The sequence below is a fragment of the Pholis gunnellus genome (assembly GCF_910591455.1).
Source record: "Pholis gunnellus genome assembly, chromosome: 16".
NCBI lineage: Eukaryota > Metazoa > Chordata > Actinopteri > Perciformes > Pholidae > Pholis > Pholis gunnellus.
This window is the reverse complement of record NC_136543.1, coordinates 18,647,612-18,672,306: the sequence shown is the minus strand read 5'-3', so window position 1 is coordinate 18,672,306 and position 24,695 is coordinate 18,647,612. Positions and strand designations below refer to the sequence as shown.

At 43.4% G+C, this 24,695-nt stretch overlaps 2 protein-coding genes across 2 annotated transcripts; one reads left to right on the top strand and one right to left on the bottom strand.

Moving 5' to 3' along the window:
- Window positions 1–10,475: 10,475 nt before the first annotated feature.
- On the bottom strand, window positions 10,476–12,736 carry med10 (mediator complex subunit 10). Its single transcript, XM_079176629.1, has 4 exons — window positions 12,490–12,736; window positions 12,324–12,407; window positions 11,724–11,826; window positions 10,476–11,282 (listed from the first exon to the last, which is right to left on the bottom strand). The coding sequence occupies exons 1-4, from the start codon at window positions 12,609–12,611 to the stop codon at window positions 11,187–11,189; spliced, it is 405 nt and encodes a 134-aa protein (XP_079032755.1). The 5' UTR covers window positions 12,612–12,736; the 3' UTR covers window positions 10,476–11,186.
- A 1,364-nt stretch (window positions 12,737–14,100) lies between these two features.
- ube2ql1 (ubiquitin conjugating enzyme E2 QL1) lies at window positions 14,101–24,467 on the top strand. The gene is made up of 3 exons (XM_079176315.1): window positions 14,101–14,186; window positions 14,852–15,772; window positions 24,091–24,467. Exons 2-3 carry the CDS (start codon window positions 15,068–15,070, stop codon window positions 24,220–24,222), a joined length of 837 nt encoding a protein of 278 aa, XP_079032441.1. The 5' UTR covers window positions 14,101–14,186; window positions 14,852–15,067; the 3' UTR covers window positions 24,223–24,467.
- The last annotated feature ends 228 nt before the right edge of the window (window positions 24,468–24,695 follow it).

Genomic DNA, 24,695 nt, shown 5'->3' with positions numbered 1-24,695 from the left:
TTATGTAACTCTCACGGTCAGCGCTGCCACTGACGGTCTGCCAGTCAGGACAAGCCATTAAGCCACTCGCACTAAATGTGACAGTTAAGGCTTAGCCAGGCGGTGATGCACTGACTGACTGAAAGCGGCGTCTGAGGGATGACCGGAGACTCTTATGTTGTACTCTGTGCACCAGCTCGCTCTGGCTCTAGCGTGCAGTGTGAAAGTGCACGGTGTGTGTTTGGTGAACAGCAGGTGTGGAGGGCGAAGCGCAGCAGCCGTGAAGGTAACACGGAGCAAGATTTAGGTGTTTGGGTGCTGAGGTCTGTTGGCCACAGCCAGTGAGACTATTATGTGACATGCTGATACCAGCAGCATTTCCTCCCTAAGCTGCTACATTTATGGCTGGCTTGTGATCCCAGGTTAAGCTCTCCTTGGTTGTGTCCTACCATAAACACTCCGGTGCCTTCCAAGAGACTATTTTCTACAGCAGGGCTGTTGAGAGTAGGGAATGGCGAGTCAGCGGTCAATCAATAGCAGTATCAAAGAGGCAATGAAAAGTGTTTTTGAGAAAGTTTGAGTCACTGCAACCACAAAGGTCCTTGAGCATGCGGCCATAACTGAAAACCCAAAATATGATGTTGTTTGGTTTGGCAGCAAGCGAGATTATTGGACGGACACAGAGACGCGTACACAACCAATCTGATTATCTCCTGACGGAAACAATATTAAAGTGAAAACAAGCAAAAAGCAGTGTGCAGGGTTTCTAACTTCTTCTCCTTTCACTAAGTTTTGATACAGTCGCCTTCATGACGACAGAAACTATAAAAGACAGGACACGAACCACGGTCGAGGATTCATGTACGCAGACCCATTCATCCACACTAACTCAATTGCGACAAAAATGTCGACAAAAATGTCATAATGTTTCGGTCTTGGCTACTTAACATATGGACATGTTCAAACAAACCAGTACTGACTTTTTGTCAGAGACAAAAATCATTTGCACAAACACAATCTCAAACTACTGTGTAACAATTACACGTGATGAATTTTCCAACCAAGTTCACAGTTAAAAAACAATCAGAAAAACCTTGGCCTTGAACAATATCGTTCAATACAAATCTTGTATACTTTCCCATGGAATCTGAAGACAGCATTAAACATCCAAAGTGGAAATTAAACTCGTTCATTTTGCTGTGAAGTTGAGCCACTGAGGCCGTGAGCAAACATCTGGACCTCTTCCAGAATCATTAGGACTTTGATGAATTCTGCTGGAACATCTTGATCAAAAGTCATTAAGCAAGCCGTGGGCAAACATCAGCGTGAGGACAGAAAGCCAGCGCTGATGAAGACACGAGTTAGAAGAAAGGCAGAAAGGAAGAGAGTGGGAGACGGAGAGAGAAAGAGATGAGGGGTGATTATGCTTCTTTTGTAGGCAGCAGGGAGGCTCGGGCAGTGTGGGTTTTGAGTCATCCATGAGGAGGTGTGTGTATTTATGTGTGTGTGGGCATCACAGCAAAAACTGCCCCTGACCTGATCAGATATCACACATAATTGTTTGGAGGATCCAGAGAAAGAGAACAAAATGAATTGTGTTTATCAGATTACCACAGGTCTGTCTACAGCACCTGTGTAATTTCCTCGGGTTTGTGGGTCGTTGTTTGCGCCAAATTTCCTGGGGCTTTTTTTTGGTTCTTTTTTTAAATGCAGAACTTATCGTCTCTCGTATGACAGTTTTTGGGCTGTGCTGAACACTTTGTAAGAGAAAGCGCACTTCGGAGATTGTGTCACGAATAACTTAATCTTACGGGCTTGTACAGCACCTCTGCAGGTTTATGTAGGGTCTTAGTCAGATTTGTTGGGCCTCCGTAGCTCTAGTTCAGACTGGAGAAAGAATTATGTTTAGGCAGCCTGTTCTTATTCCCAGGGCGTCAAATGCCGGCACTTTCTCAAGCCCCTCAGCTTGTGATAGAGATGCACAAGGCATCCTTTAGCATCTGTGTGAGACGCACCGGGCTTTCATGTAACTACAATGCAAACTCGTCCACGTCATTACGAGACGTGTGATGACGTAAAACCCACACAGGGCAGGAGGCAAGGACAGGTAGATGGGTGAAACAACACTCAGGACTTTCAACCAGGAGGTCGTTGTGAGAGGCCGGTGTTTGTGTTATTTGTTTTGGTAAAGGTTAGGCTGAGGAATACATTATGTCAATCAGTGTCCTCACAAGAATAGAAATTACAGGGCTGTGTGATGTGTGATGTGCAGTCAATCGATATATAGCTGCTACGGGTGTTTAATGACATAATAGTCCCCCAGCTAGACTTTGAATTAGACTACTGTGAAGACTCCACCCTGTCCCAACACACACACACACACACACACACACACACTGCTTTACACTTACATTATTTAGGCCACTATGGGATCAAACTGTACGCACAAATGACTGCGCTTGGAAATAATACAATAAATAAAATAAAACAATAAATACACACACACGCACACACTTAAAAAAATGCAGACATAAAAATAAAATGCATACAGCCGTGGAACAAGAGTCTCCACACACACACACAAACCCACGCGCTCCAGACAGTGATTAATGAGCTTTTGTTGTTGCTGTGTAACACCACATCTGCTGCCACGGGGACTCCAGCACGAGCCGGAAACAATATGGCCGACTTGGCCCATTATACAGTTGCCAGTCGTATTGAAACACACACACATGCACACACACACACACATGGACACACACACACACGCTTCTGCCCTCATTATGCTGGTGGCAACCTCATTTTGCTCCAAACCACCCCCTCTCCTACTAACACACACACACACACGACCCCTGCTAACACACACATATGCCGATTATACGCTTTGTATCTATCATCCCCCCCCGAAGACCAGGTCAACCAGCATCCCTAAGAACTCCCAGAATGCTTCAGTCAGGGTTTCTACAAAGACTCCCCTCTGATTGTGACCTGCTGATGGTCAACCCTGCTGGCCATAGCATGGACCAAAACTATAATAATTGTCACTTTTCATGTTGTTTTTCTGCAAAGAAAAACTGATAAAATCAACATAGAAAGCATTAAAAGCGAGCACAAAAAATGCTTTTTGTCTGGAGACACAATCAGTTTTAGTACCAGAGAGTTTTTGCACTCTCCTCTCCAAGTCTTCTCCCTTTCTTGCATCCATGCAGCCCTCTTGATGTATAGGGCTGGCTCGTGGTCAGCTGCGTGTATAGGTGGAAGTTTGTGTGACGTGCATGTGGCCAGGTCACCTTGTGTGTGGTGTGTGGTGGAGTGTGTGCTGCATGTTTGTTGGGGGGGGGGCGGGACAGCTTGGCATTTACGTGACGGCCTCTGTGGGGGTCACATCAGAAGGCAGAAGTTGAAGCCAAATGGCGAAACAAAGGCAAGGCGTGGCTGTGAGCTTTATGGAGCCTGGCGTGTGTGTGTGTGTGTGTGTGTGTGTGTGTGTGTGTGTGTGTGTGTGTGTGTGTGTGTGGGTGTGTGTAGGTGTGTGTGTGTGTGTGTCCATATGGATAAAAGAGACACCCTGAGGACAATAAAAGGTTGTGTGTAGCAGCTGACTATAGGAGAATTTATTCAAGAAACAAATTAACATTTCACTCGACCACTTGGGACCCCGCCTATTAATCTCACATCTTACAACGGTCTGCAGCATTGTCCTTTAAATACATTCTGTTTCACTAATACAGACAAAAAATCCAGCTGTGATTCAACCTGATTATTTTTTCATTTTATCAATTCATCAATTAATTATCTGGCTTATAAAATGTCAGAAAATAATGAAACATGCCCGTCATCACATTATTCGTCTGGTACACAGAGAAATGGCTCCCGTTCTGACCATCCTGCCCCTTGGATTTGAGGGGTAATGTCCATTCTATTCTATTTCTATGTCGCTGTTTAATAATAACAAACAGATATAAAATTAATTCAACTACAAGAATTTGAAACAAAGAGACCAACAACAGCACACAGAGAACGCAACAGAATTCCCCCCAGCACTCGTCTTGATACCCTGAAAACAAACGGCCTCGGGCCAAAAACAGCCTCTGGCAAACACCAACATCACAATAGCGGTTGTAAAGATGTGAGAATCTCCACCGATTGTCTTCCCATGCATTGTTTAAAAGAGGAAGAATCATTTTTGGAGCTCTGCGGTGCGTCGGAGGGAGTACTGCACAAGTGTACAGTAAATCATAACTATAAGTATGATGGCTCATTGACTTGTAATCACACGGTGAAAGCGGGTGATGAAAATGATCGATTTCCTCTTTTCACTTCGTAATGAGCCAGGTGTAAACATTGTAGTGGGATAAGGCCGGCCCGGCACTGCAGCCGCGCCTTGTGCTTTGTTGTGCTCGCCGTTAACACACGTCGAAAACGGATACGCAGATGTACACACAGACTCACTCTAACATTTAACGACAAGAGAGATAGAGTAGGGCTGTCTGCAGACTCAGATAATTAAACCAGAGGGAAATTATAACAACTCTCCCCCTCCTCCCCCTTTCCTTCTCTATTTCTTTTCTCTCACTTTCCGTCTTGTTCACACACACTATTACTTGCTTGTCAGCAAATCAGCCCGGCTGCAGATACAAAAATGGCAACCCAAAGAAAGGAGAGAAGAGGAGGAAAGTACTCATGGCGGCATTTAGGGCCACAAAGCAAATCATATTTCTCTTTCTGTTAACTTCCATCTGTGGTGTTTTTATTTAGCTCAGTAATGCAAATGCTGCTGATGATGGGCGCTCTGCTGCGGCCGGTGCGAGCAGCATCGTGCAGCAGTTATCATCGGGCTAATTTATAGTTTTCATTTAGTGTCTTTATCACCTCATTACTGGCCATTACACACACACACACACACGCACACACACACACACACACACAAACAGACACTGGCACCCCTGAGAGGGTCCAAAAGGTGTATCAGTCGTGCTTTTGTGTTGTGTGTCTCATTACTGTTTGTAACACAATCAGGCCCTGCTCACCTCCGCAGCAGGGCTCTTTGGCTTGACTCACGCTGTGTGCCTATGCCTGCATGTACAACGTGGGTGTGTGTGTGTGTGTGTGTGTGTGTGTGTGTGTGTGTGTGTGTGTGTGTGCGTGTGTGTGTGTGGGGGGGAGCTAATTGATGTGCAGAGAGCAGTGCGTAGGAGTGTAACTCCTGATGTGATTCATATCTGAGCCCCGCACTACTGTAGAATCACCAACACAAATCAGCTGTGATGAGACAGGGCCTATTACCCAAACGCACACACACACACACACACTATTTTAACGTCCGCCATACGGCACTTGGACACACACACACACACACACATATAGAAAAGGCCATTGTCCAGAGAGAGGAGAGAGAAAGGGTGTGTTACGGCTAATGGGAGGGGTGTTTCCATGGTGACCAGGGCGACAGAAGGGAGCGGGGGTCCGCCTCCTGACCTTCATCGAGGTGACTGGCTATCACAAAGCTGAGGCAACGGCAGACAGTGGTCACAATGCTCGAGACAAGAGCGAGGGAGAGAGAGCGATCAGCAGCCGTAGAAGACCATCATGGCCGTGGGCCGTGTGAGCTCCAGCGGTTAGTCTGAGGCACTTAGCATTAGCATCAGAAAGACATTATGCTAATAGCATCAAAGGCAGCAGCCCCCCGCCTTTGTGTTTCCTGGGCCGACCCAAGGGCAAGGGAGGATTTTACATTTTAACCGCCATTCCAGTCCTATAGTCCCAAAGCGTTTGCGTGAAGATAAAATAAGATAAAATAGGAAAAATGTGACGCTTTAGACCAAACAACGAAGCACAGCCGAGCTTCTGAAGGTCCACAGACACTGAGAGGAAAGGCTTCGAGGCAGGCGGGTAAAACAAGCTAAACTCTGTACAAGATACACAAGCGAGTCAAAGTGAAATCAAAACTTCTGCGTCAGGACAACCCTGGCTCCCACAAAACTCTGTTCACATCCGACTAAACTCTCTATTACATTTAGAGTATTTCTTCCCAGATTGCGGTTGCAGTTTGAAACACGTAGTTTAAACTGAAACAAAACTCAAAAATACTACAAAACCACTTGGTTAGGTTTAGTAAAAAAGAACATAATGGTTTGGCTGAAGAGACTACTAAAAATGAAATAAAAACAAAAGTACAACATAAGTACTTGGTTAGGTTTTGGCAACAAAACTTGTACTTGGTTTTGTTGAAGCAACAAAGGTACTTTGTTCACAGCAGTCTCCTGCGACTCATCCACCGCCCCGAGCTCCTCCCTTCACTGACTCTTTTGAAAGTTATTTGTGACGCGTCAAAAGCAAATGTAATCCACGACACAATGTGTTTCCCTCAAAACGTCATTCACAATGCTATTTTGTTGAAAGGGGAGACAGGGCTGTCCAGATTTGTAACAATGCAATTATTGAAAATCCCAGCATTATAACCTCGCTCAAGAGTATGTAGTGGTTTACTTCATTTACAAAATGTCTTTCTTAATTCTGTCATTAGGTTCTTTTAGTGAACACCTCTCCCCACGAGCCCAACACTTTCTGCTGTGTCTCTCCTGCAGTCCTTGAGTTTCTTGTTGGTTCTTTGGTTGTTTTCGATCTCTTTCTCTCTGTGTGTGTCTGTCTGTTTGTTTGTCTAGCCCTGGCTCTTCATTCCACTCCTGCTGCCAATCAACCTGCACACCTGCAATCCATCAACTCATCAAGCTCCTGCAGTATATAGCTCCCGGCTCTACGCTACAGTCTTTGTCAGATCGTTCGGTTTGCCACGGTGTTGACAATGCTACGGCAAAAATAAAGAGCTTATGTAAGGTTCCTTCTTGTGTTTACGTTAAGCCGTGTCCGCCTGTGCCTCAGGTTCATTACCTTCCTGTGATCCCATGAGTCCTCTCCAACTCCCCTGCTCCACTGCAACCCCTTGCTCAGCTTCCCCGTAATACAACTCGCCAAGATTTCTAAACAAACTCGTTCAGCTGTTGCTGCTCAGCTTTTGGGTCCAAGATTAACACTGGCTAACACCTCTGCAGGTTAAACGTCTCTCAGCGTGACAGATGTCACTCAAGTTGAAAGCTGATGCACCACGATGCTAACAAATGGAGACAGAACGGGGAGGACCATGAGGCCTGGGAAGCTACAGTTGGGCTAATTGACAGGGACGAAAAGAGGACTAGAATATTTGACTCAGAAGTACTTTAAAGAGATTTTATTAAAGTAAAAGAACAGCCTGTGCATGCAACTGATTATCAATTGTAAATATTCATCCGCCTTCCTCAGTGTAGCTGAACTAGAATTGACCAGGAGAGAGGACAAATTGTTTTTATGGGGGCAAGAGGCGACAATATATAGAACATTTTAAAGGCTCTGTAAAGGAGTTAAGTGTCTTCTTTTAGATACAAGGCTTGATCAAATAAATGTATAGTTAGATCAGACATAAAACATATTACTTAATTAATATGCATTATTTTAGGTTCAGCTAAAAATAAATGGTGGTTAAATTGGAGGTCTTGTGATAACTGGCTGCATGCTTACTGTCACTAATGCCTTTCTTTGACCGGATTAATGTTTTCAGGGAATTGAATTAACTATTTAGAGACTGCAAAGTATCACCTGATACTACACCAAACATACCTTCACAAACGTGATACCTGCCGCACAAAGACAGCGCTGGCACTGCAGCCTTGCCTTTTGTTTTTGAAAAGCAATTTGTCGAGTGGCCCATTTACACCATGAAATTGGAGAATGGAGGGCTCTTCTAGTGGACAAAATGAAAAATCTCAAGACCTGGCTCCTACGGTATTTACTCCACCCGGCGTGTTATATGACCTGTGTCCTCCTGCGTTAAAAGCACCCTTCAAGCCAATGAGAATAACTAAATAAAAGAAGGGAAAGAGAGCCCACCTCCACAAGGACGCGACAGGAGAAGAAAAAACGTTGGCCATTGAAAAAGACATGAGGAGGAAACTAAAGGAAGATGACGTTTGTTCGGGGTCCTGAGAGCACAAGGAGAGGAGGTGAACGGGTGGGGAAGAAAAGGAAGAGAGAGAAAGACTCACCTTGGATGAGTCATCCAACACACCTCAGCACTTCATACTGAGACACATGTAGAGCACAATGCTCTCCCCTTCTCCGTTTAGTCAAGCATCACGACACACACACACACAAACAGAGTGTCACCCGGTGACAACGATGTCACGGTGAGCAGACAAAATCGCAAACTGGATAAAAACGGCATTTAATTTAATTCCTCACCCCTCCGAATCGGCTTGTTATTGGATTGAAAGGGTGCCCTTGACCGCCGCCTCTGTGACTCGCTGCAGTGAGGACGTTCGTCATCCGGAGTCACAGAAGCGTGGTCAAAGGGTGAAAACAGGCTATAAATGAAGAGCGGAGGAATAGAGGAGGATGAGGGCCGCCGTTGAATGAGGCTCAAGGTGCTCTGAGTAAAAAAATAAAAGTCTGTGTTCTGCACAGACTAGTCTGCATCCTCGCTGAAAGACTATCGACAGGTCTGTTCGTCTAATGCCGTCGTACTCAGCCAGTGGAAAGATGAAATGTACTGCTACTCCTTTATATACGCCACAGGTTTTGTGGGTATACACTAATATTTATTTTGCATGAAAATGTGCTCATAGTTCTGAATAGTTTGAAACGTTGGGAAATAATGCGAATTTGCTCCCTTGAGGAGTTAGATGAGAGGATTTATACAACTCTCATGTTGTACGATGAATATGGAGCTGCAGCCAGTTAGCTTAGAACAAAAAACTGGAAACAGAGGGAAAGAGCTGCCTGGCCGAGGGTTACAAAATCCGCCTATGCCGCACCTATCAAGACTGGACAAAGGAGGGGAGACCACACTTGAGTTGTAACTAAAAAAGAAGTTTGTTTTACATAATTAAAAGGGAAATTATTGAAATCTTCAACTAAGTACAACAAAACCAAGCAGGGTGGAAGCCAGGGGGGGGAGGGGGGAGAGAGAGAGAGAGAGAGACTGCCTCTTCTCATGTCTCAGTTTGTATACATCCACAATTCCTTTCCTTCACTCCTTTCCTTGAGTCTCAGTTCCTCCCACCTGAGATGCGAGCAAAAGGGGAGAGGAAGAGACACAAGTGTAGAGAGGAGTGAAGGCATGTGTTCATGACAACTCATGTGTTTGTTTTGCTTTGTTCCAGTACTTTTTACTGGAATCTATCTTCTCATTTTTACTCAAGACAGCCAAATAAGTGTATTTCCCAAAATAAGAAACTATTCCTTTTAAAAAGCAAGAATTAAGAGTAAGATATTTCAGATATTCCACAGAACGGCTGTAAGTATCAACCAGTTAATGCATTATAGCACATACAGTACATGCAACATCTAAAAAGCAGGTTGAGAAATATGGCATCCGGGACTCTACTCCTCCCCCGATGGAAGATGGAAGCTGATTCCTCACTGAACCACCGCTGACTAAACGAGACGCGTGTTCGGTAATCCTCAGGGAAGAGTGACAGCGAGGAGAGAGGGCTGACCGTATCACTTCGCTGCATAGATCACAAAGCAATAACAGAGCTCATTTCCCTCCTTCTCTCCCAGAGGATCGGCCTCCAGGGTCACCGGGGGGGCGTCGTCGTGATTAAACCCCTAGAAGGAGGAGGCGTGGTGGGCCGTGACCTGCCTGATGACGCGGCCCCGTCTCCAGAGCATCTGTGCCTCTCCTATAGACGGGAGGACACACACACTTACACCGGCTGCCCATAGTTACAATGCAAGATGTTCTGGAGGAGACCCTTGAGCTGAGTGTCATCATGTCTGCTGCTGGTCCACTGACACATTCAGCCAAGTTACAGGCTGTTATTTTGACAGTCATCTTGGTTCATGGGATTTTAAAAGAATTCCATAATTACCCTTTTATATATTTTATTTTAGGTTATTATTATTATTTGTAATAGCAACAGGCAATTTAGTCATTTTTAATCCCTGAAAATAAGATTTTTACTGAAGTTTTTTTTGTAACACGTCCGTATTACTGCCAAATATAAGTTATTGTATGCACTTAATATACTGTAAACTCAAATGTATAAATGCTTATACTGTACATGTGTATATAAAGCAACCTGGTACATTTGATTTTTAGATTTATTCCAGCATATTTGCACTCTGCACCATTGCGTTATAGTTCACAATAACAGCCTGACTTAGACTTTGAACGTTGTTTATAAGTACTTTATATATGTGTATATATATATATATTCTTTCTTCACTCTTGTTTATCTTTGTCGTTCTTGTGTTTAGCTGTATATTCATTTCTGTGCATGTACAATGACAGCAAAATAACAATGTTTGTCAGCAAACACATCAACTTCTACTAATAATGCCATATTTTATATTTTATTTTATTCTATAAAGATGCGAGAAACACATTCTGTAAGCATACAAACCTCACAGGTGACTGATTGAATCTGCTGCCTGGAACAAAAACAACGTTGAAACACAGAACCAGTCCGACAAGGATCATTTAATAACAAAAAATTATTATAATACAAACAAGGTACAAATAAAGAGTGGACTCATTTCTGACCACGACAAGCGATCAGGCACAGAATTACCATCAAAGAGCATTTGCATTCAATCATCGTGGCCATTAGAAACCTGAGCTCGATACAAAACGTCATGAACTGTGTTGTGGTAGAAACTGATGTTGCACAATGATTAGGAAGCATTACAAAAGGCAAAAGTGTAAGAGTATAAATATACTGTATGTACATCTGATGGGAGTAAAGTCAGATCGGTGCCTTGCAGCTCCTGAACATTTTTCTTCCGTACAGTTGGGAGTTGTGGAAATGGCCTCTGCTGCCCACTGAGTGCCCATGCATCATCAACAGGACATTAAAACTAAATGTGTCTCCTGGCAGCACATCAGCCCAGTGCTGAAAATGATCGCTTTCCCTTCTCCACTCTTCCCACATACTCGCTATTGATTTACATTTCTTTAAATTAAAGCTTAAATGGAGAGAAAGGGACAGGATTGGCTGAGTCACGGTGCTGAGCAGAAATTTTAAAAAACTCTTCGTCAGCAACAGCATCACGATATTTAGGAGAAATAACAACAGGTTTTTATCATATTCTGGGGGAACCTGCTCGGTCAAATTCAGTTCAGGCTTTCAGTTCAAGGCTCACAGGCTGAAGGTCTGGGGTGGCAGCGGTCACTAGGAGGGGGCATCTTCTCCGTGTATAGCCTTGTACTTTACCATCTCCTCTGGAAAGACTTTGCCGAGCTCGGAGATTAGAAGGCTCTTGAATTTCTGTAATAAAAGACAATAAAACAGCAGATATTGATTTGTTGTAGATACTGATAAATAACTACTTTTCATGTAGAAGATGATAAACTAATGAACGTTGATCAGACCAAAGAGAGAGCTGCCTTGTGCACAGTTGCATTACCAAATAAAACATCTGAATATAGAATAAATGCATCAAATTATTGATAACTAGAGCAGAGCTGTTGATTCAAGCATTGTGTCCAAGTACAATTAATTCATCACCTACTCAACAGAGAGGATTAACTCGAGTACATAGCACTTTGTTGTAATGAAGATCATCCTTGAAAGACACATTTTTTTTATCTTTTAAGAAATTCCCAAATATGCTTGGGAGCATTTAATCAGTGAGATAGTCTGTTTGTGGAGTTTGTTCTCGCTGTGTCACTGGTGTGGAATCTCAGCGACCCTGGCACAATCGCTTACCGTCATGGTGTCAATCTTCCCTTTGACCTGCTCGTTCCTGGCCAAGGCTCTCTCCAGACATTCCTTGGTGTACAGCTGAGGGTTTCGACCTTGGTCGATGTATCTACAAAACACACACATACAAGGCCTAACATCAGGAGGAAGCTATGAAGCACAGATAAAGGATTTAGGAATTCCATGAGGTAAATGTGGGTAACTTGGCCTTCGGTCTGGGCATACAGTACACTATGAAGAGTGGCAACAAAATGGTGAAAATATTCATATAATTAAAAATGTTTCGTTGTTTTTTTTCATACATATCTATGCCGAATTCAAAAGTCGCTCTCAACAACCAGGGTAAAAGTAAAAACAGAGGCCTGTACCATTAATTGATTGCCGTAAAGTAATGATAATGTAAAATCGTCAGAATTTCTAATGGGGTTTGGCGTGGCTTTAACGTAAAGCTATTCTCTCAACACAACACATACGTGCACCCACAGCAATGCAGCAGCGACAGCAGATATGTAAATAAGATATTATTATTATTATTATTATTATATAGGTTATCAAATCCGGACAGGCACAATAACAGAACAGCTAAATTAACGTTACTAGACTCACTCAAAGACCTCCAGCGGTACGTTGATCTCGTGGAGCTGTTGACGACACTTCTCGATGTCTTGCAGTCCGGATATCATGAAGTTTCTGAGAAAGAAAAGTCAACAGTAGAGTTAAACACGATGCTCACTCGCAGATTCGTGTCGTTACAAACGTCCTCACGACTCACAGCTTCTGGTTGAGTCCTGCTTGGCTGCTGGGCTGGAAGTCGCTGACAATGATTCCCAACTGTCGAATATTCTCGATAAATTTCTCCAGATGCTCCTCCAGATTATCAAATTTTTCCGCCATCTTCAACCGACTATATTTAAACTACTGAAATAAATAGAATATACTGCGTTTAAAAGACTCCTTTTTGTCTAAAATAATCGGTTTTGCCTGTTCACCACCGACTCTACGGCAGTCACAACGGTCGAAGTACTTTACGGCAACAGGATAAGCCAATCGCTGTGGGTGCTCTTCTGCTACCAAGGTAACGGCCAATGACAGATTGTCGTAAAGTGCCTCAAAGTGTCGCGCTGCCAGTTAACAAGAGGCTTCTTTGTCAAAACCATAAACTGGACTGAGTTCATTACGGCAGAGGGACTTGACTGCATCTAAACCAGTATTGTACAATTATTATGCGAAATGCTCTCAGTTTACTGATGTAAATCATACTGAGAATGTATATTAATGTGTGCCATGAATAAATAAAAAACCTTTTACACACGTTTTGTTTCATATTCATGTATCATCCAGCTATGTTATATTATTACTATGTATGACTAAATGTACATACACAGTACAGTATTTACTTACTGCAAATTTACAAATATGTTAGGGTGAATTTTTTAAATACAATATATTACTGCAATGCCTCTCTATACTTAAAATCATACATCTCATGAAGGGAATTTATTTTTTATTCTTATTATAAGGCTAAAAAATACCCTGTATTTTCCAAAAGACCTCCAAAATAAAGCGGAGTTTTGCTCACAGTACAGAGTAACTTTCACTGTGTCATATATAAATGTGCTGACAGCATTGGGGTAAATGGGAGACTAAAGTGAAAGTGAATGTCAGTGACGTTGAGAATACATTACTCCGGCATCATCCTCCTTGTGTGCATTGAATAGAGGCAATAGTCTATTCTCTACACAAGAACGTCAAGCTGCACATATTTAGCCAGAATAAACAAGGAAATATAGCATCGAATTTCAAAATAAAAATAATATTACATTAAGATTCGATTAAAAATGATGCTATCTTTTTTCAGTGAACGTTTGTTCAACTGCTCTGTTCTGCTAAAGGCAGTTTTCTATTTTTCCCTGGTATGAATCGTATCTTAATGTGTTGACAATTTTCTTTATACATCCAATAGTTAGTGAGTTGATGTAGCATTAAAGATGTAGTGAGTTGTATGGAGAAATGCATCACTTTAAAGAAGCGTATAGTTGATGTGTGGTCCTTATTGTAATCGTCAACTGGATTATGCCACTGCTGTATTTCCATATACAGTAGGCCTATATTCTTTATGATTTTTCAACATGAATGTATCCATTGTGGTGCTTAGTTTACTTTGAATGCAACTTCAGGGCTTTTATTTTGAAAAAAAAGGCCACGCCGTGTTAGAGCTTCGCCGGTGGGAACAGATTGCCTCAGAAGGATTACCGGGGGCTGGTTTGTCCTCGGCTGCATTAAAACCGGAGCTGCCGCAGCTGCACTCACACATCAAAGGCTCTCCTTCTCTTCCTCGCTGCAGCTCCCTCCGACGGCAGGTCTACTGGACGGTGGAGCCATTTCTGCTTTTAACTCACAACGGGATCGGTATTTGGTCTAGATAACGGGATATAAAAACGGACATACTTCGACTCTCACCCGTCTACGGTAAGCACGGGCTGCTGTCGGATTGCTGGTCTGATATTGGGTCCGTGTGGGCGGAGGAGCACATAAAGGAGAATGTGTCATAGTCTTATGATAAGAATTGATCTTGTTTGGCGCATATGGTATTTAAATTCCCTATAATAATATAATCCATAGTATTTTTTCAACAGTTTATGGTGCATATATCCTCAAAGCCTTTCGTGACCTTAGCAATATTTATATTTATGTATTTTATTCTCCCATAGTCTGTGTTTCTATATTGTTCCTATATGTGTCCTGTGGGAGCCTAGTGTGTCAAATCATTAGTGAGAGGATCGTTTGTTGTAACAACCTTGTGATGCATTATGTTTTTTTTCCTCCCTTTACGTTTATTACGTTGACATCCTTCTATGACAACCCTGTAATATATTTATGTCTTTTATTCGGTGTAAAATAATAATAGACGCTCATCCGCTAATATGTTTTACACTATCACCGTACTGCTCGTGCGTAATTTATCTAACTATCGTTGAATAACTGCAGTCACAGTCACGGTGTCGGTCCACTTGTGGGGAAAAAAATACTTCCAATCATATACATAAACAAAACTGTCTTATTTTGGTGTTGTCTGTAAGTGAATATTCACCTAAACTCGCATTTATTTGTGGTTTTACTGTTTTGTTCTTCAGTCGAGCCGCGTCGAAATGATGCACTGTGGAGAAAACTGGACAGGCTCCCCGGTTGTGTTCATCCTGTGGCTGCAGTGAGCGGAGGGGGTGATTGCGGTACAAGGTTCATAATCAGCATCAAGAAAGGTCTTCTCTGTGAGCGGGGACCGACTGTAAAGGGTGATTCTTGCCCCTGTGCGGGGGGATCGACGGAGAACCATAGATCTATAGAAAATTATGGCCACCTTACTGCGGAAGATCGGTCTCATCCGCCTGCACGATCGAGACACCGAGGACCCGAAGCACCATCAGGGCTCGCTAAAGGGGACTAAAGGGAACCAGAAGAACAACGCCAACAAACACTGTCAAACCGCCAACGAAACCAACATCCTGAGCACCCCGGAGATTAAGGCGAGGAAGCTGGACCAGCAGGGCAAGGACAAGCCGTCCGGCAAGGATAAGCTAGGCAAGGATGCGAAGGAGAAGCAGCAGACGGGAGGAGGCGGGAGTAAAGCGACCAGTGCCTCCTCGATACCACCGCTGGCGCCTCACCGGCAACACTGCACCCAGGTCCGGACGCGGAGGCTGATGAAGGAGCTACAGGAGATCAGGAGGTTAGGGGACAACTTCATCACAGTGGAGCTGGTGGAGGACAACCTGTATGACTGGAACGTCAAGCTACACCAGGTGGACAAGGACTCGGCGCTGTGGCAGGACATGAAGGAGACCAGCACCGAGTTCATACTGCTGAACGTCACCTTTCCCGACAATTTCCCCTTCTCGCCGCCGTTTATGCGGGTCCTGACGCCCCGGTTGGAGAACGGCTACGTGCTGGACGGCGGGGCTATATGCATGGAGCTGTTGACCCCCCGCGGATGGTCCAGCGCCTACACGGTGGAGGCAGTCATGAGGCAGTTTGCGGCCAGCCTCGTAAAAGGACAGGTGAGGGGATGAAGGGCTGGCGGGTGATCCATCAACCATACAGCATGTTAATCATGTCTAGTACATTCATGTTCAGCCACGACACGCACTGGGTACGAGCAATCCCATTAGTCATTCGTGCGTCATGCGTAATTAACGCGTAAAACTGCTTTTACGCATGTACAACATATGTCCACCACGGCGAGGCTTTTAGTCTAATATGAATGTTTAATGCAGTATTTCGTACAATACAACTGGAGAAAACATGTTTTTGGTAATGTCATCTTTGCTAATCTACTTTCATTTTTTTATTTTCCTTGAATGGAGTGTCATTTTTGGACACCAGTGGAGTGATCTCTCGAGTCAACATGGTTAAAGGGAAATTCATGAGTTTATCATAATAGGAAATATGTGCTAATGGGAGACAGTTACTTTTTCATTAAATGATAAAAACATTCAGTACAAGTGATGCATTTCCTATATGGTTAGCCTATTTATAGCATTCGTCATGCTCAGTGTGAGCAATCGTGCTGCACTGTCACATCGCAGGCCTGTAGTCTCCTCCCCTTCCTCCCTGCTGTGAGCCAACCCATGAATGTGAATATTATGAATCTTTATGTGACTTTACAGCAGCCATTTCATGCAGCCCAAACCTCAGTATCTCCTTGATTCAAAGCTCTTCTCTGCAGCACCGGGTTGCTCTCCTTTTATTGCCTCCATAAATCAGCACCGTTTGACAACAAAGACCTGCTGCCATGAAATGGAGCGGTCCCTTCACCGGCTCTAATGCAGCCTCAAAATATGTGTGCTACAGCAGATTATTGGACGAAGTTATTCAACATGTGATGATGCGTGATGACGGAGGGAAAGACATTTGAATAAATGGTGGCGGCAGGTAGCTTACCTACCAGCAGTCTTCTCTGATTTAGACTGACTGGATTATGTAATCCTGTCAAATCTGTTTTTCACATCCTCAGTGCACTGCAGCAGCAGCAGCAGCAGCAGCTCTGCAATTTCGATAGAAAAGCCTGAATCTCAGAATGCACTCCTGGCTATAATCGTTTAAACTCTGAATCGATTTTCTAGTTTCCACCCTGATAAGAATCACAGTTTTCTAATGGCGTTTTGAAAATGCTCACCTTTGCATCATATCCCAGTCATTTCATCTGTAGAGTCTTGGTTCTTTCTCCTCACTGACTCTCTGTCTGACGTCAGCAGCATGACAGCGCTGTGGCAGGAGACCTTATGTAAACTGTCACTGGATTCTCCTGCCCAACCCCCCCCCCCCCCCCCCCCCCCCCAACCCCTTAGTGCTTTTTTTGTCTTGGATGATATAACTGAACATTATTCCCGAGTCCTCTGTTGTCATTAAGCATCTGTAACCAAGCAAGGTCATGCAACAACAACAAAACTTTACCGACAGCTAAGAGAGAGGAAAATGTGTGTGTGTGTTCATCTTGATTTGCTGCTTGAGGAGATGAGCAGGCAGCTCCGCAGTGCTCCCTAATTATGGTGCAGCGTCTTCCCTCTCCAGTTTGCTAATGGAAACAATATTGATTAATTATTCCTCTGTGTGTGTGTGTGTGTGTGTGTGTGTGTGTGTGTGTGTGTGTGTGTGTGTGTGTGTGTGTGTTTGTGTGTGTGTGTGTGTGTGTGTGTGTGTGTGCACCTCTTTATGTCTTTGTTCGCCTCTTCTGTGGTTGTGTGCCCACGCTGGCGCTTGCATGTCCTAATTTTCTGCGAGATGAACTCGTCACTCATGCATCACGACAGACGAGGAACTATATATATATAAACCTCAACAAACAGGACACATTTATTCGTCCCTGGGCACCGGTTTCGCTCTGACAACAGGGAAGTGGTTTATTTAGAAGCTTGTTGCCTATTTTTAGTGTGTGAGGAAACACGCGGTGACAAAGCGTTGAGGTGAAAGTCAACAGAGACAAACGTGTCTTCACCTGCAGATGTGAAGGAACACACAAACACACACACAAACACACAAACACACAAGCTAAAATGAGGAGACATTACTAAAGGAAACACCTCATGTCTGAAATAAGTGCCTTTGTAGCGTGAGCTAATTTGGTAGTTGATCTGAACTGCTGTCTGTACACTCATGGTATTTAGAAGTATACTCCTGGCTATAACCTCTTTTCTTCTCACTTTGCACTGCAGGCAAGAATAATTAATAGATTTCTTTGCAAACATCTTATTCCCTATTCATTTCTGTAAACTGTCAGTCACTCGTACTCACACTGACAACGCTTCAGTCTTCAGACCTTCATCACGTAAAGATCACCTGTCAGCTGTGTGTCACTCATTTGAAAATACAAACTAGTTGTTCGTAGCCTGAAATGAGCTGCTATCAAAGTGCGAAAAACGACACCCGGTAAAAAAGATGTGACACAATTTGCGAGGTGACAAGAATGTTGATGATGATTGATTAGCCATTAATTAAGCAAAACCACACATTCGCTGGTTCCACTTTCTCTCGTGTAATAATTTGTTGCTTTTCTCAATGTTGCTTTTCTCAATTTGTGTCAGTAGTGTAGATTTTCTCTTAAAAAATCTGTACTTCCCACTTCCCCCCCAATGACATCATCAGGGTTATTTTTTCCAGTTTTGGAAAGTTCCCTCAGTGTCGCAGAAAACATTACGCTGTTTAACGTGGGACGTGGAGTTTCCCTTTTTAAGGTTTCCTGTTTTCTGTGATGGATTTCATTGCTCTATTGAAGTCTGTGTACGTCTGTACTAGGATGAATGACAGCAAAGTGGTATGCTGACTGTGTGCAGACAGAGGAAGCTAAACCAATGACACTAACTTAAAACAAACCAGTGGTATTATCCTTTAATGACCCCGTCATCAGTCCCACTGGGCTCTCCTCAACGTTCTGATGAGGATGACATTGATCCCTGTTTGTTTATCCTGACCCCGTTAAGCACATGTCTGCGTTATGCAATCCCCCACATCCCACACACCCCCCAATGCCCCCAGAGCTGCTTCCCAACATGCACTGGGGCCTTCCCTCCGCTGCCCATTGACTGATCTCCATTCACACGATTACCCAGCAGCCACTTTACACGAGTGTGTACCTCTCAACCAGCGAGTGCTTAGCTGAAATAGATAAACACTGACATGGCACTGTATAAGCCCGGGGGCGCTCAGCTGGCAACACACACACACACACACACACTCACACACTTTTGTTTGCCCATTCTTTCTCTCACGACCAGATATTTTTACTTTCTCTCTCCGTCCGGCTTCGGATGCGTCACGCCGAGCCATTCTTGTAGATGCCTGCGAACACAATGGCGCCAGTTAATGCTCAATTTCCCCTTTTTATGCTGAAGTCATAGACCCTTGTGGAGGCTTGTGCAACAATGCACACATTCACACGCATATTTTCACTCTTTTCTCCTATCATACTCTGTCTCTCACACACACACACACACACACACGCACACACACGTACACACTGTGTTCAGGGTAGACACATGCAAACAGAGTCCATCTAATTTGTCCACACACACACACACCATGTTCTCCTCATAGGTAACAAACTGAAGAACATACACATGATGCTCACAACAAGATGAGGGCCCAGTCCTCCCTGCCATCTATCGCCACGGTAATTGTACCTCTTCAACAATGGCCGTAGTGTTATACATATGGCGACACGTGAAGATATTAGGATAACAACATGTCAAGGCTTTTCCCCAATGCTCTGTGACAGTGGCCAATTGGTGCATTATCTGGGTTTGTCAGCCCGGGTAATCTGTATTACAGGCCTCTGGCTGCACAGAGAGGCCGAGCAGGTTTCAGACAGCGCTGCTTAGGTGCCATTTTAATGTCTGTGTGGATCAAAGCAAGTCCCCGAGGAACGCTGCTTGTGTCTATCTGAATGAGTCACTCATTGCGTCATACATCGAAGGGGAAACGTTTCTTGTTTCCAGTGCGAATCATTTTCCTCGTTGTCTTCATACTAGCGGTGAGATCGGCCCTATACTGCCTTGTTTTAGTTTCACTACATTTTAGTTTCAAGCGTCAAATGACTCGTCATGGTGGACGTTTATAGCACGGGTGGATTTCAGCATTGATTCAAATACAAGTGGAAACAAGAGGGCAAGCTCTTCAAGATGTGTGTCTGTTTGAGAGAGATTGCGGGACAAATTGAGAGAGAGAGAGAGTATCGCTAAGCCCCGCAGTGAAATGAGGCCAGTGTTGCTACAGGAATGGAAACTGTAACCCTAATCTCCAGATCATTCAACGTTATCACCTCATCTCCCTTTATCCCCGGGCATCACTTTTGACCCAAAATAGCCGGGCAAGTACGCAACAGGACGTAACGATCATCCATCAGATGTCGTGGGAGCAGAGAATTAACGCTGGACTCTGTCTGATGTGCCTCATTGCATGGAGAAGCATGCAGCTCAAAATTGTAGTCCTAAAATCCACGTCTTGTAAGAGGAACTGACAGCTTTTTCTTTTTTTTTTAAATACATCACTAATGCTTTCCCTAGGCTAATGTTAAAGATTATGCAGATACACTTATCTTGTTTAATCTCTCAAGTCCTCATCTAAATCTTGTATTTGGGCTCTTTTTTTCCTGCTGCTGAGACAAAAGTAGTTAAAAAAATAATATGTGAGCTGTTGCCTTTTGGATTCAGCAGTAAGACTGTTTTACAATGTTTTACAATTCTATTTCCTTAAACCACGAATTCGCAGTTTGCTAATCTTATTGTAATAAGATAGCAGAGTTGTTATTTGACCAGGAATCAGGGATTAATACTAATCATTGTATTTATAGATTTCTTTCTAGAATGAATTGAAAGGATTGAGGGAAAATGTCGGATTTACTTTACTTGTATCAAAGTTAAACGCTAGAGAGAAAACTAGCTTAACTAGCACTGACGCAAAATAGCGTAAAGTTTGCAAAATAGTTTGGTTTTAGTTATTTAGGTTTTCAGATAACTATGTCTGAGATTTCTACCAAGACTCTAATAACGGTGCTGACTTGAAATTTCCAAGAAACTGTCAAGACAACTCTTTGTTTTTGTTCAGACATACATGATATAACATCTTGAGCTGCTAGTAAGCAGATTTTGTTACTTTTGGAAAGAGCCAGGCTAGCAGTATCCAACTGTTTCCAGTCTTTATGCTAAGCTAAGATAACTGGCTGTAGCTTTATATTTACGGCACACACAAATATGAGAGTGGTGTCTTAAACATCACACTTCCCAAAATGTCAAACCATTTCTTTCAGCACCAGATGGACAAATAAACAGATTGAAAGCTTTCTTGTGTATCAGACATCGTGTCACTACATACCAATGGCCAACCTAAACGTAGCTCCATTTACCCCGTGCTCTCCTCCTGCAGGACTAACTGTGGGTGTCTAACAATATGAGGCTATTTATCTGCACTGCAGCATGCAGAGGAGCTCACCATATACAATAATGTCATTAGTAGTGGTTTCAGTGGAGTAGAGTGGCCTCAGTGCCATTTTATCCCTGCCAAGAAGCATTCTGGGTAGAAGGAAGTGATGCAGTGTTTTTTATGGAGCGCGTACAAACAATTACAGGAAAGTACCAGAATTATTGCACTGCAACATGCCCGTGTCCAGTGAGTCAACTACAACATAAACCTCAGTATAGCTCATAGACTGTTTGCTTTGAGTTCGGCATTTTGGCCGTCGCCATTAGTTTTTTTTGCAGCCAGAAGCAACACGAGGGTGGAGCTAAGAACAACTGAATAAGAAATTGTAGGCGACCAAAATGACCTGAAAACACATTGGGAAGGGATTAAAGTTGTAAGACGAAAACACACACCACACGCCGTGGCATGTGACCTGTCAATCACAAGGTAGCCCCGCCCTAAAGCATACGCTGCTTTATGGTCTATTTTACTCTAAATGGGACCATTATTTAAATGAACACCATGATATATTGAATGAAGACTTGAAACTAACAATTAAGACCTTAAAGTCGTGTTTACAATGTTTACTGAGGTAATAAATCAAGTAAAAAGTAGGTATGTTTTCCCATAGAATTCTATACAATCAGACCAGAGGAGTCGCCCCCCGATGGCCATTAGAAAGAATGCAGGTTTAAGGCACTTACGTATTTGCTTCACCCATTAGACCCGGTGGATGCTGCCTCAGTATAGCTGCAGTATGACCAGAGATTTACTGTGCAGTCAGACCGATTTACCTTCCATTTCTTATGTTTGTGTAATTCTCAGGTGATTTTTATTCAAACGGTAGTGACTCTTTATGTGATTTACACCTTTGTCGTGGCTCTGCATCTATCAGAGTGTTTCGATGTGAAGACAGTTCCTCCCACAGGCTCTTCTTCAGGGAAGACTAAGCACCACTGCCAACAAAACAGAATAAGCAGCTTTATCGTCACACCTGTTTTCTCCATTTGTTTTTTTGCCCCTTGTTATCCCACGCTTATTATTAGCTCCAGCGTGTGAAGGAGGGAGGGCTTCATCAAGGTGTTGCATGGCTAAAAATGTCTCTATGAGATGTCACGGTGCGCAGAGTGAGATGCTTTTCACACGAGGGTTACATGCTCATATATTTATTTTCTGTCGTATTTTCAACTCTTTCATCATTCAGTGCAGTAGTTGGTTCCGGTTCTCACTTGGCTCTCCATTGCTCCAGTGTAGTGGAGGGTACTTCTGATTGGACCTGAGGTCTTAAAAGCCCTTTTTCCCGGCCTTTAATTAAACATTGATCTAATGTTAAGCCTGCATTCAGACCACTCGGCCTGTCAACATCTCCACTGCGAGTGTATTCACCAGCGAGTTCATCCATGTGCATGTGTGGGCTGTATCTGTCTTTCTATATTCTGTCTGGAGACACTTGAAACACTTTTTTTCTGGAATGAGCTTGACAACACTGCTGACAATTGTGAGCAAGAGAGTCATCTTTCTTTTGATCTAAAAACGCAAATCCAGATCTGACAAATAACAATTTTGACATATCGGCTGCTTTTTAATGTACACTTCACACAATGAAAAATCAATGTAAACATGCAAAATAAACAAGACTTTCGCTCCACCTACTAAACAGCCACTTTGAACATTTGTGGTTGAAGTTTCTCCAGTGTGATGACTTGTTGTTTTTCTCTGTTTTACATGATTGTAAACTTAATATTTTTGCGGCTTTAAACAATGGTGGTGGTCATTTTTCACCACTTTCTGACACTTTACAGGTCAAACAGTTCATGAATTTACCATTCAAAATGATTGGCAGATTTATTATTCCTGGCAATAATTGCAGCTTTAAATGCTATCACCTAAAAATCTACACATAGCAGCTTTAGATGTATGCACCTTAGTTGGCAAACACAACCACATGGACTTGGAAGGACACCTCCATCTCCATTATTGTATGGCAAAACTAAACTACACGAATCACATACTGGCTGAGATCCTTCATTTAGATCATCGCCAACAACGCCAATCAATTGTTCTTGGACTCAGGACCTGTTTGTCTGTCCAGTTTTGTGAAATTTCATTCATAAATGGCTTTCTGACAGCCAGACAAACAAATAGCTTGCGTGAAAGTAGTTTATTTGGCAGACATTGTATGCAGGGCTGTAGCCAGGAACTGGAAATACTGACGTCATGAGTCCAACTTCCTCCAGCTCGACACCTTCAACAAATGGAATATAATATTCATAATTAGTGTATAATGACCTGAAACTAAGAATTGTTGTGTTTTTGTTAGCTTAGAATGAGCGGGTCCTCTTTACGGAGTCCCCCATGTTGTCCCGCCATGTTTCTACACATGTTTCTGCACAAAAACACTGACTCTAGCGAGAACCTTTTTGTGTTTTTATGTTACCCGAAGGCTTGTGAAAGTGTGGTAACATTTGCCACCAAATCCTACACACTGTCCCTTCAATTCGTACAAAAACTAAAGTGTTGAAACGTACTAAACAAGCGTGTTATAAATCTTCATTTAACTCTTCATCTGGATGCAAATCAATTTCACAGAATGTTGAAGTTTTGCTCTAAAAAAAAACACGTTTGTATTATAAAGCTCCTTTTGAGTCTTTAAAACTTCCAACAATCTCCAACAAAGACATCATGAACGACATGACCTTGCCGTCCGTACTGTTAGCTACACCTTTGTGATGGTGTCCCTGAACTGAGATGAGATGAATATTGTGTACAGACCCCAATAAGAATCCTAAAGAACTCGTCCCATTAGCGGACAGTTTGATGTATTTTGTATCTTTCTGTATCGCAATCCTAACCTCATTTCCCTCTCACCCCCTTCCTCTCTCTCTCTCTCTCTCTCTCTCTCTCTGTATCTGTGTCCTCACAGGGGCGTATATGTAGGAAATCAGGGAAGTCCAAGAAAGCTTTCAGCCGCAAGGAAGCCGAGGCCACCTTCAAGTCCCTGGTGAAGACCCACGAGAAGTACGGCTGGGTGTCCCCGCCCGTGTCCGACGGCTGAGTGCTCGGCCACCGACCCTACGACCCCCAGCGCTAGCCGGAACAAAACCCAGCTAGCCCCGACACGCAAAACGACACACCACGCTGACTCAACAATGACCCATCTTCACCTTTTGCTGTTTCACCCAAAAGATTTCTCTTTTTTCTTTTTCGGTTTTGTGTGTCTTGTGTTATTGGGTTTTTTTTGGGGGGGGATTTTCTTTTTTGCCCTCATCTCCACCGAAACTCGCGGAGAGAGCAGACACGCCGCCATCATCGTCACTCCTCCACCAAGAAGCAACATTTGTTCCCCTCCCTCTCGCCCAGGGAGATACTTCCCCACATTTTGGAAAGACCTGAGATGGAAGTGTGTGGGTGTGTGTGTGTGTGTGTGTTGTGTGTATGTTTGCCGGACTGGGAGTGTGTGAGAGTGTGCGTTACTGTCGGTGGATTTCTTTTAGTTTTTGTCATAAAGCACACCTACGCGCGTACGGG

What these genes read in the sequence shown, in the direction of transcription:
- ube2ql1 (XM_079176315.1), top strand. Translation starts at nt 15,068, where the DNA reads ATGGCCACCTTACTGCGGAAGATCGGTCTCATCCGCCTGCACGATCGA. An exon ending in CCAGCCTCGTAAAAGGACAG is followed by an intron (nt 15,773 to 24,090) that starts GTGAGGGGATGA and finishes GTGTCCTCACAG; the next exon opens with GGGCGTATATGTAGGAAATC.
- med10 (XM_079176629.1), bottom strand. Translation starts at nt 12,611, where the DNA reads ATGGCGGAAAAATTTGATAATCTGGAGGAGCATCTGGAGAAATTTATC. An exon ending in GCAGGACTCAACCAGAAGCT is followed by an intron (nt 12,408 to 12,489) that starts GTGAGTCGTGAG and finishes TTTCTTTCTCAG; the next exon opens with AAACTTCATGATATCCGGAC. An exon ending in GGAAGATTGACACCATGACG is followed by an intron (nt 11,283 to 11,723) that starts GTAAGCGATTGT and finishes CTTTTATTACAG; the next exon opens with AAATTCAAGAGCCTTCTAAT.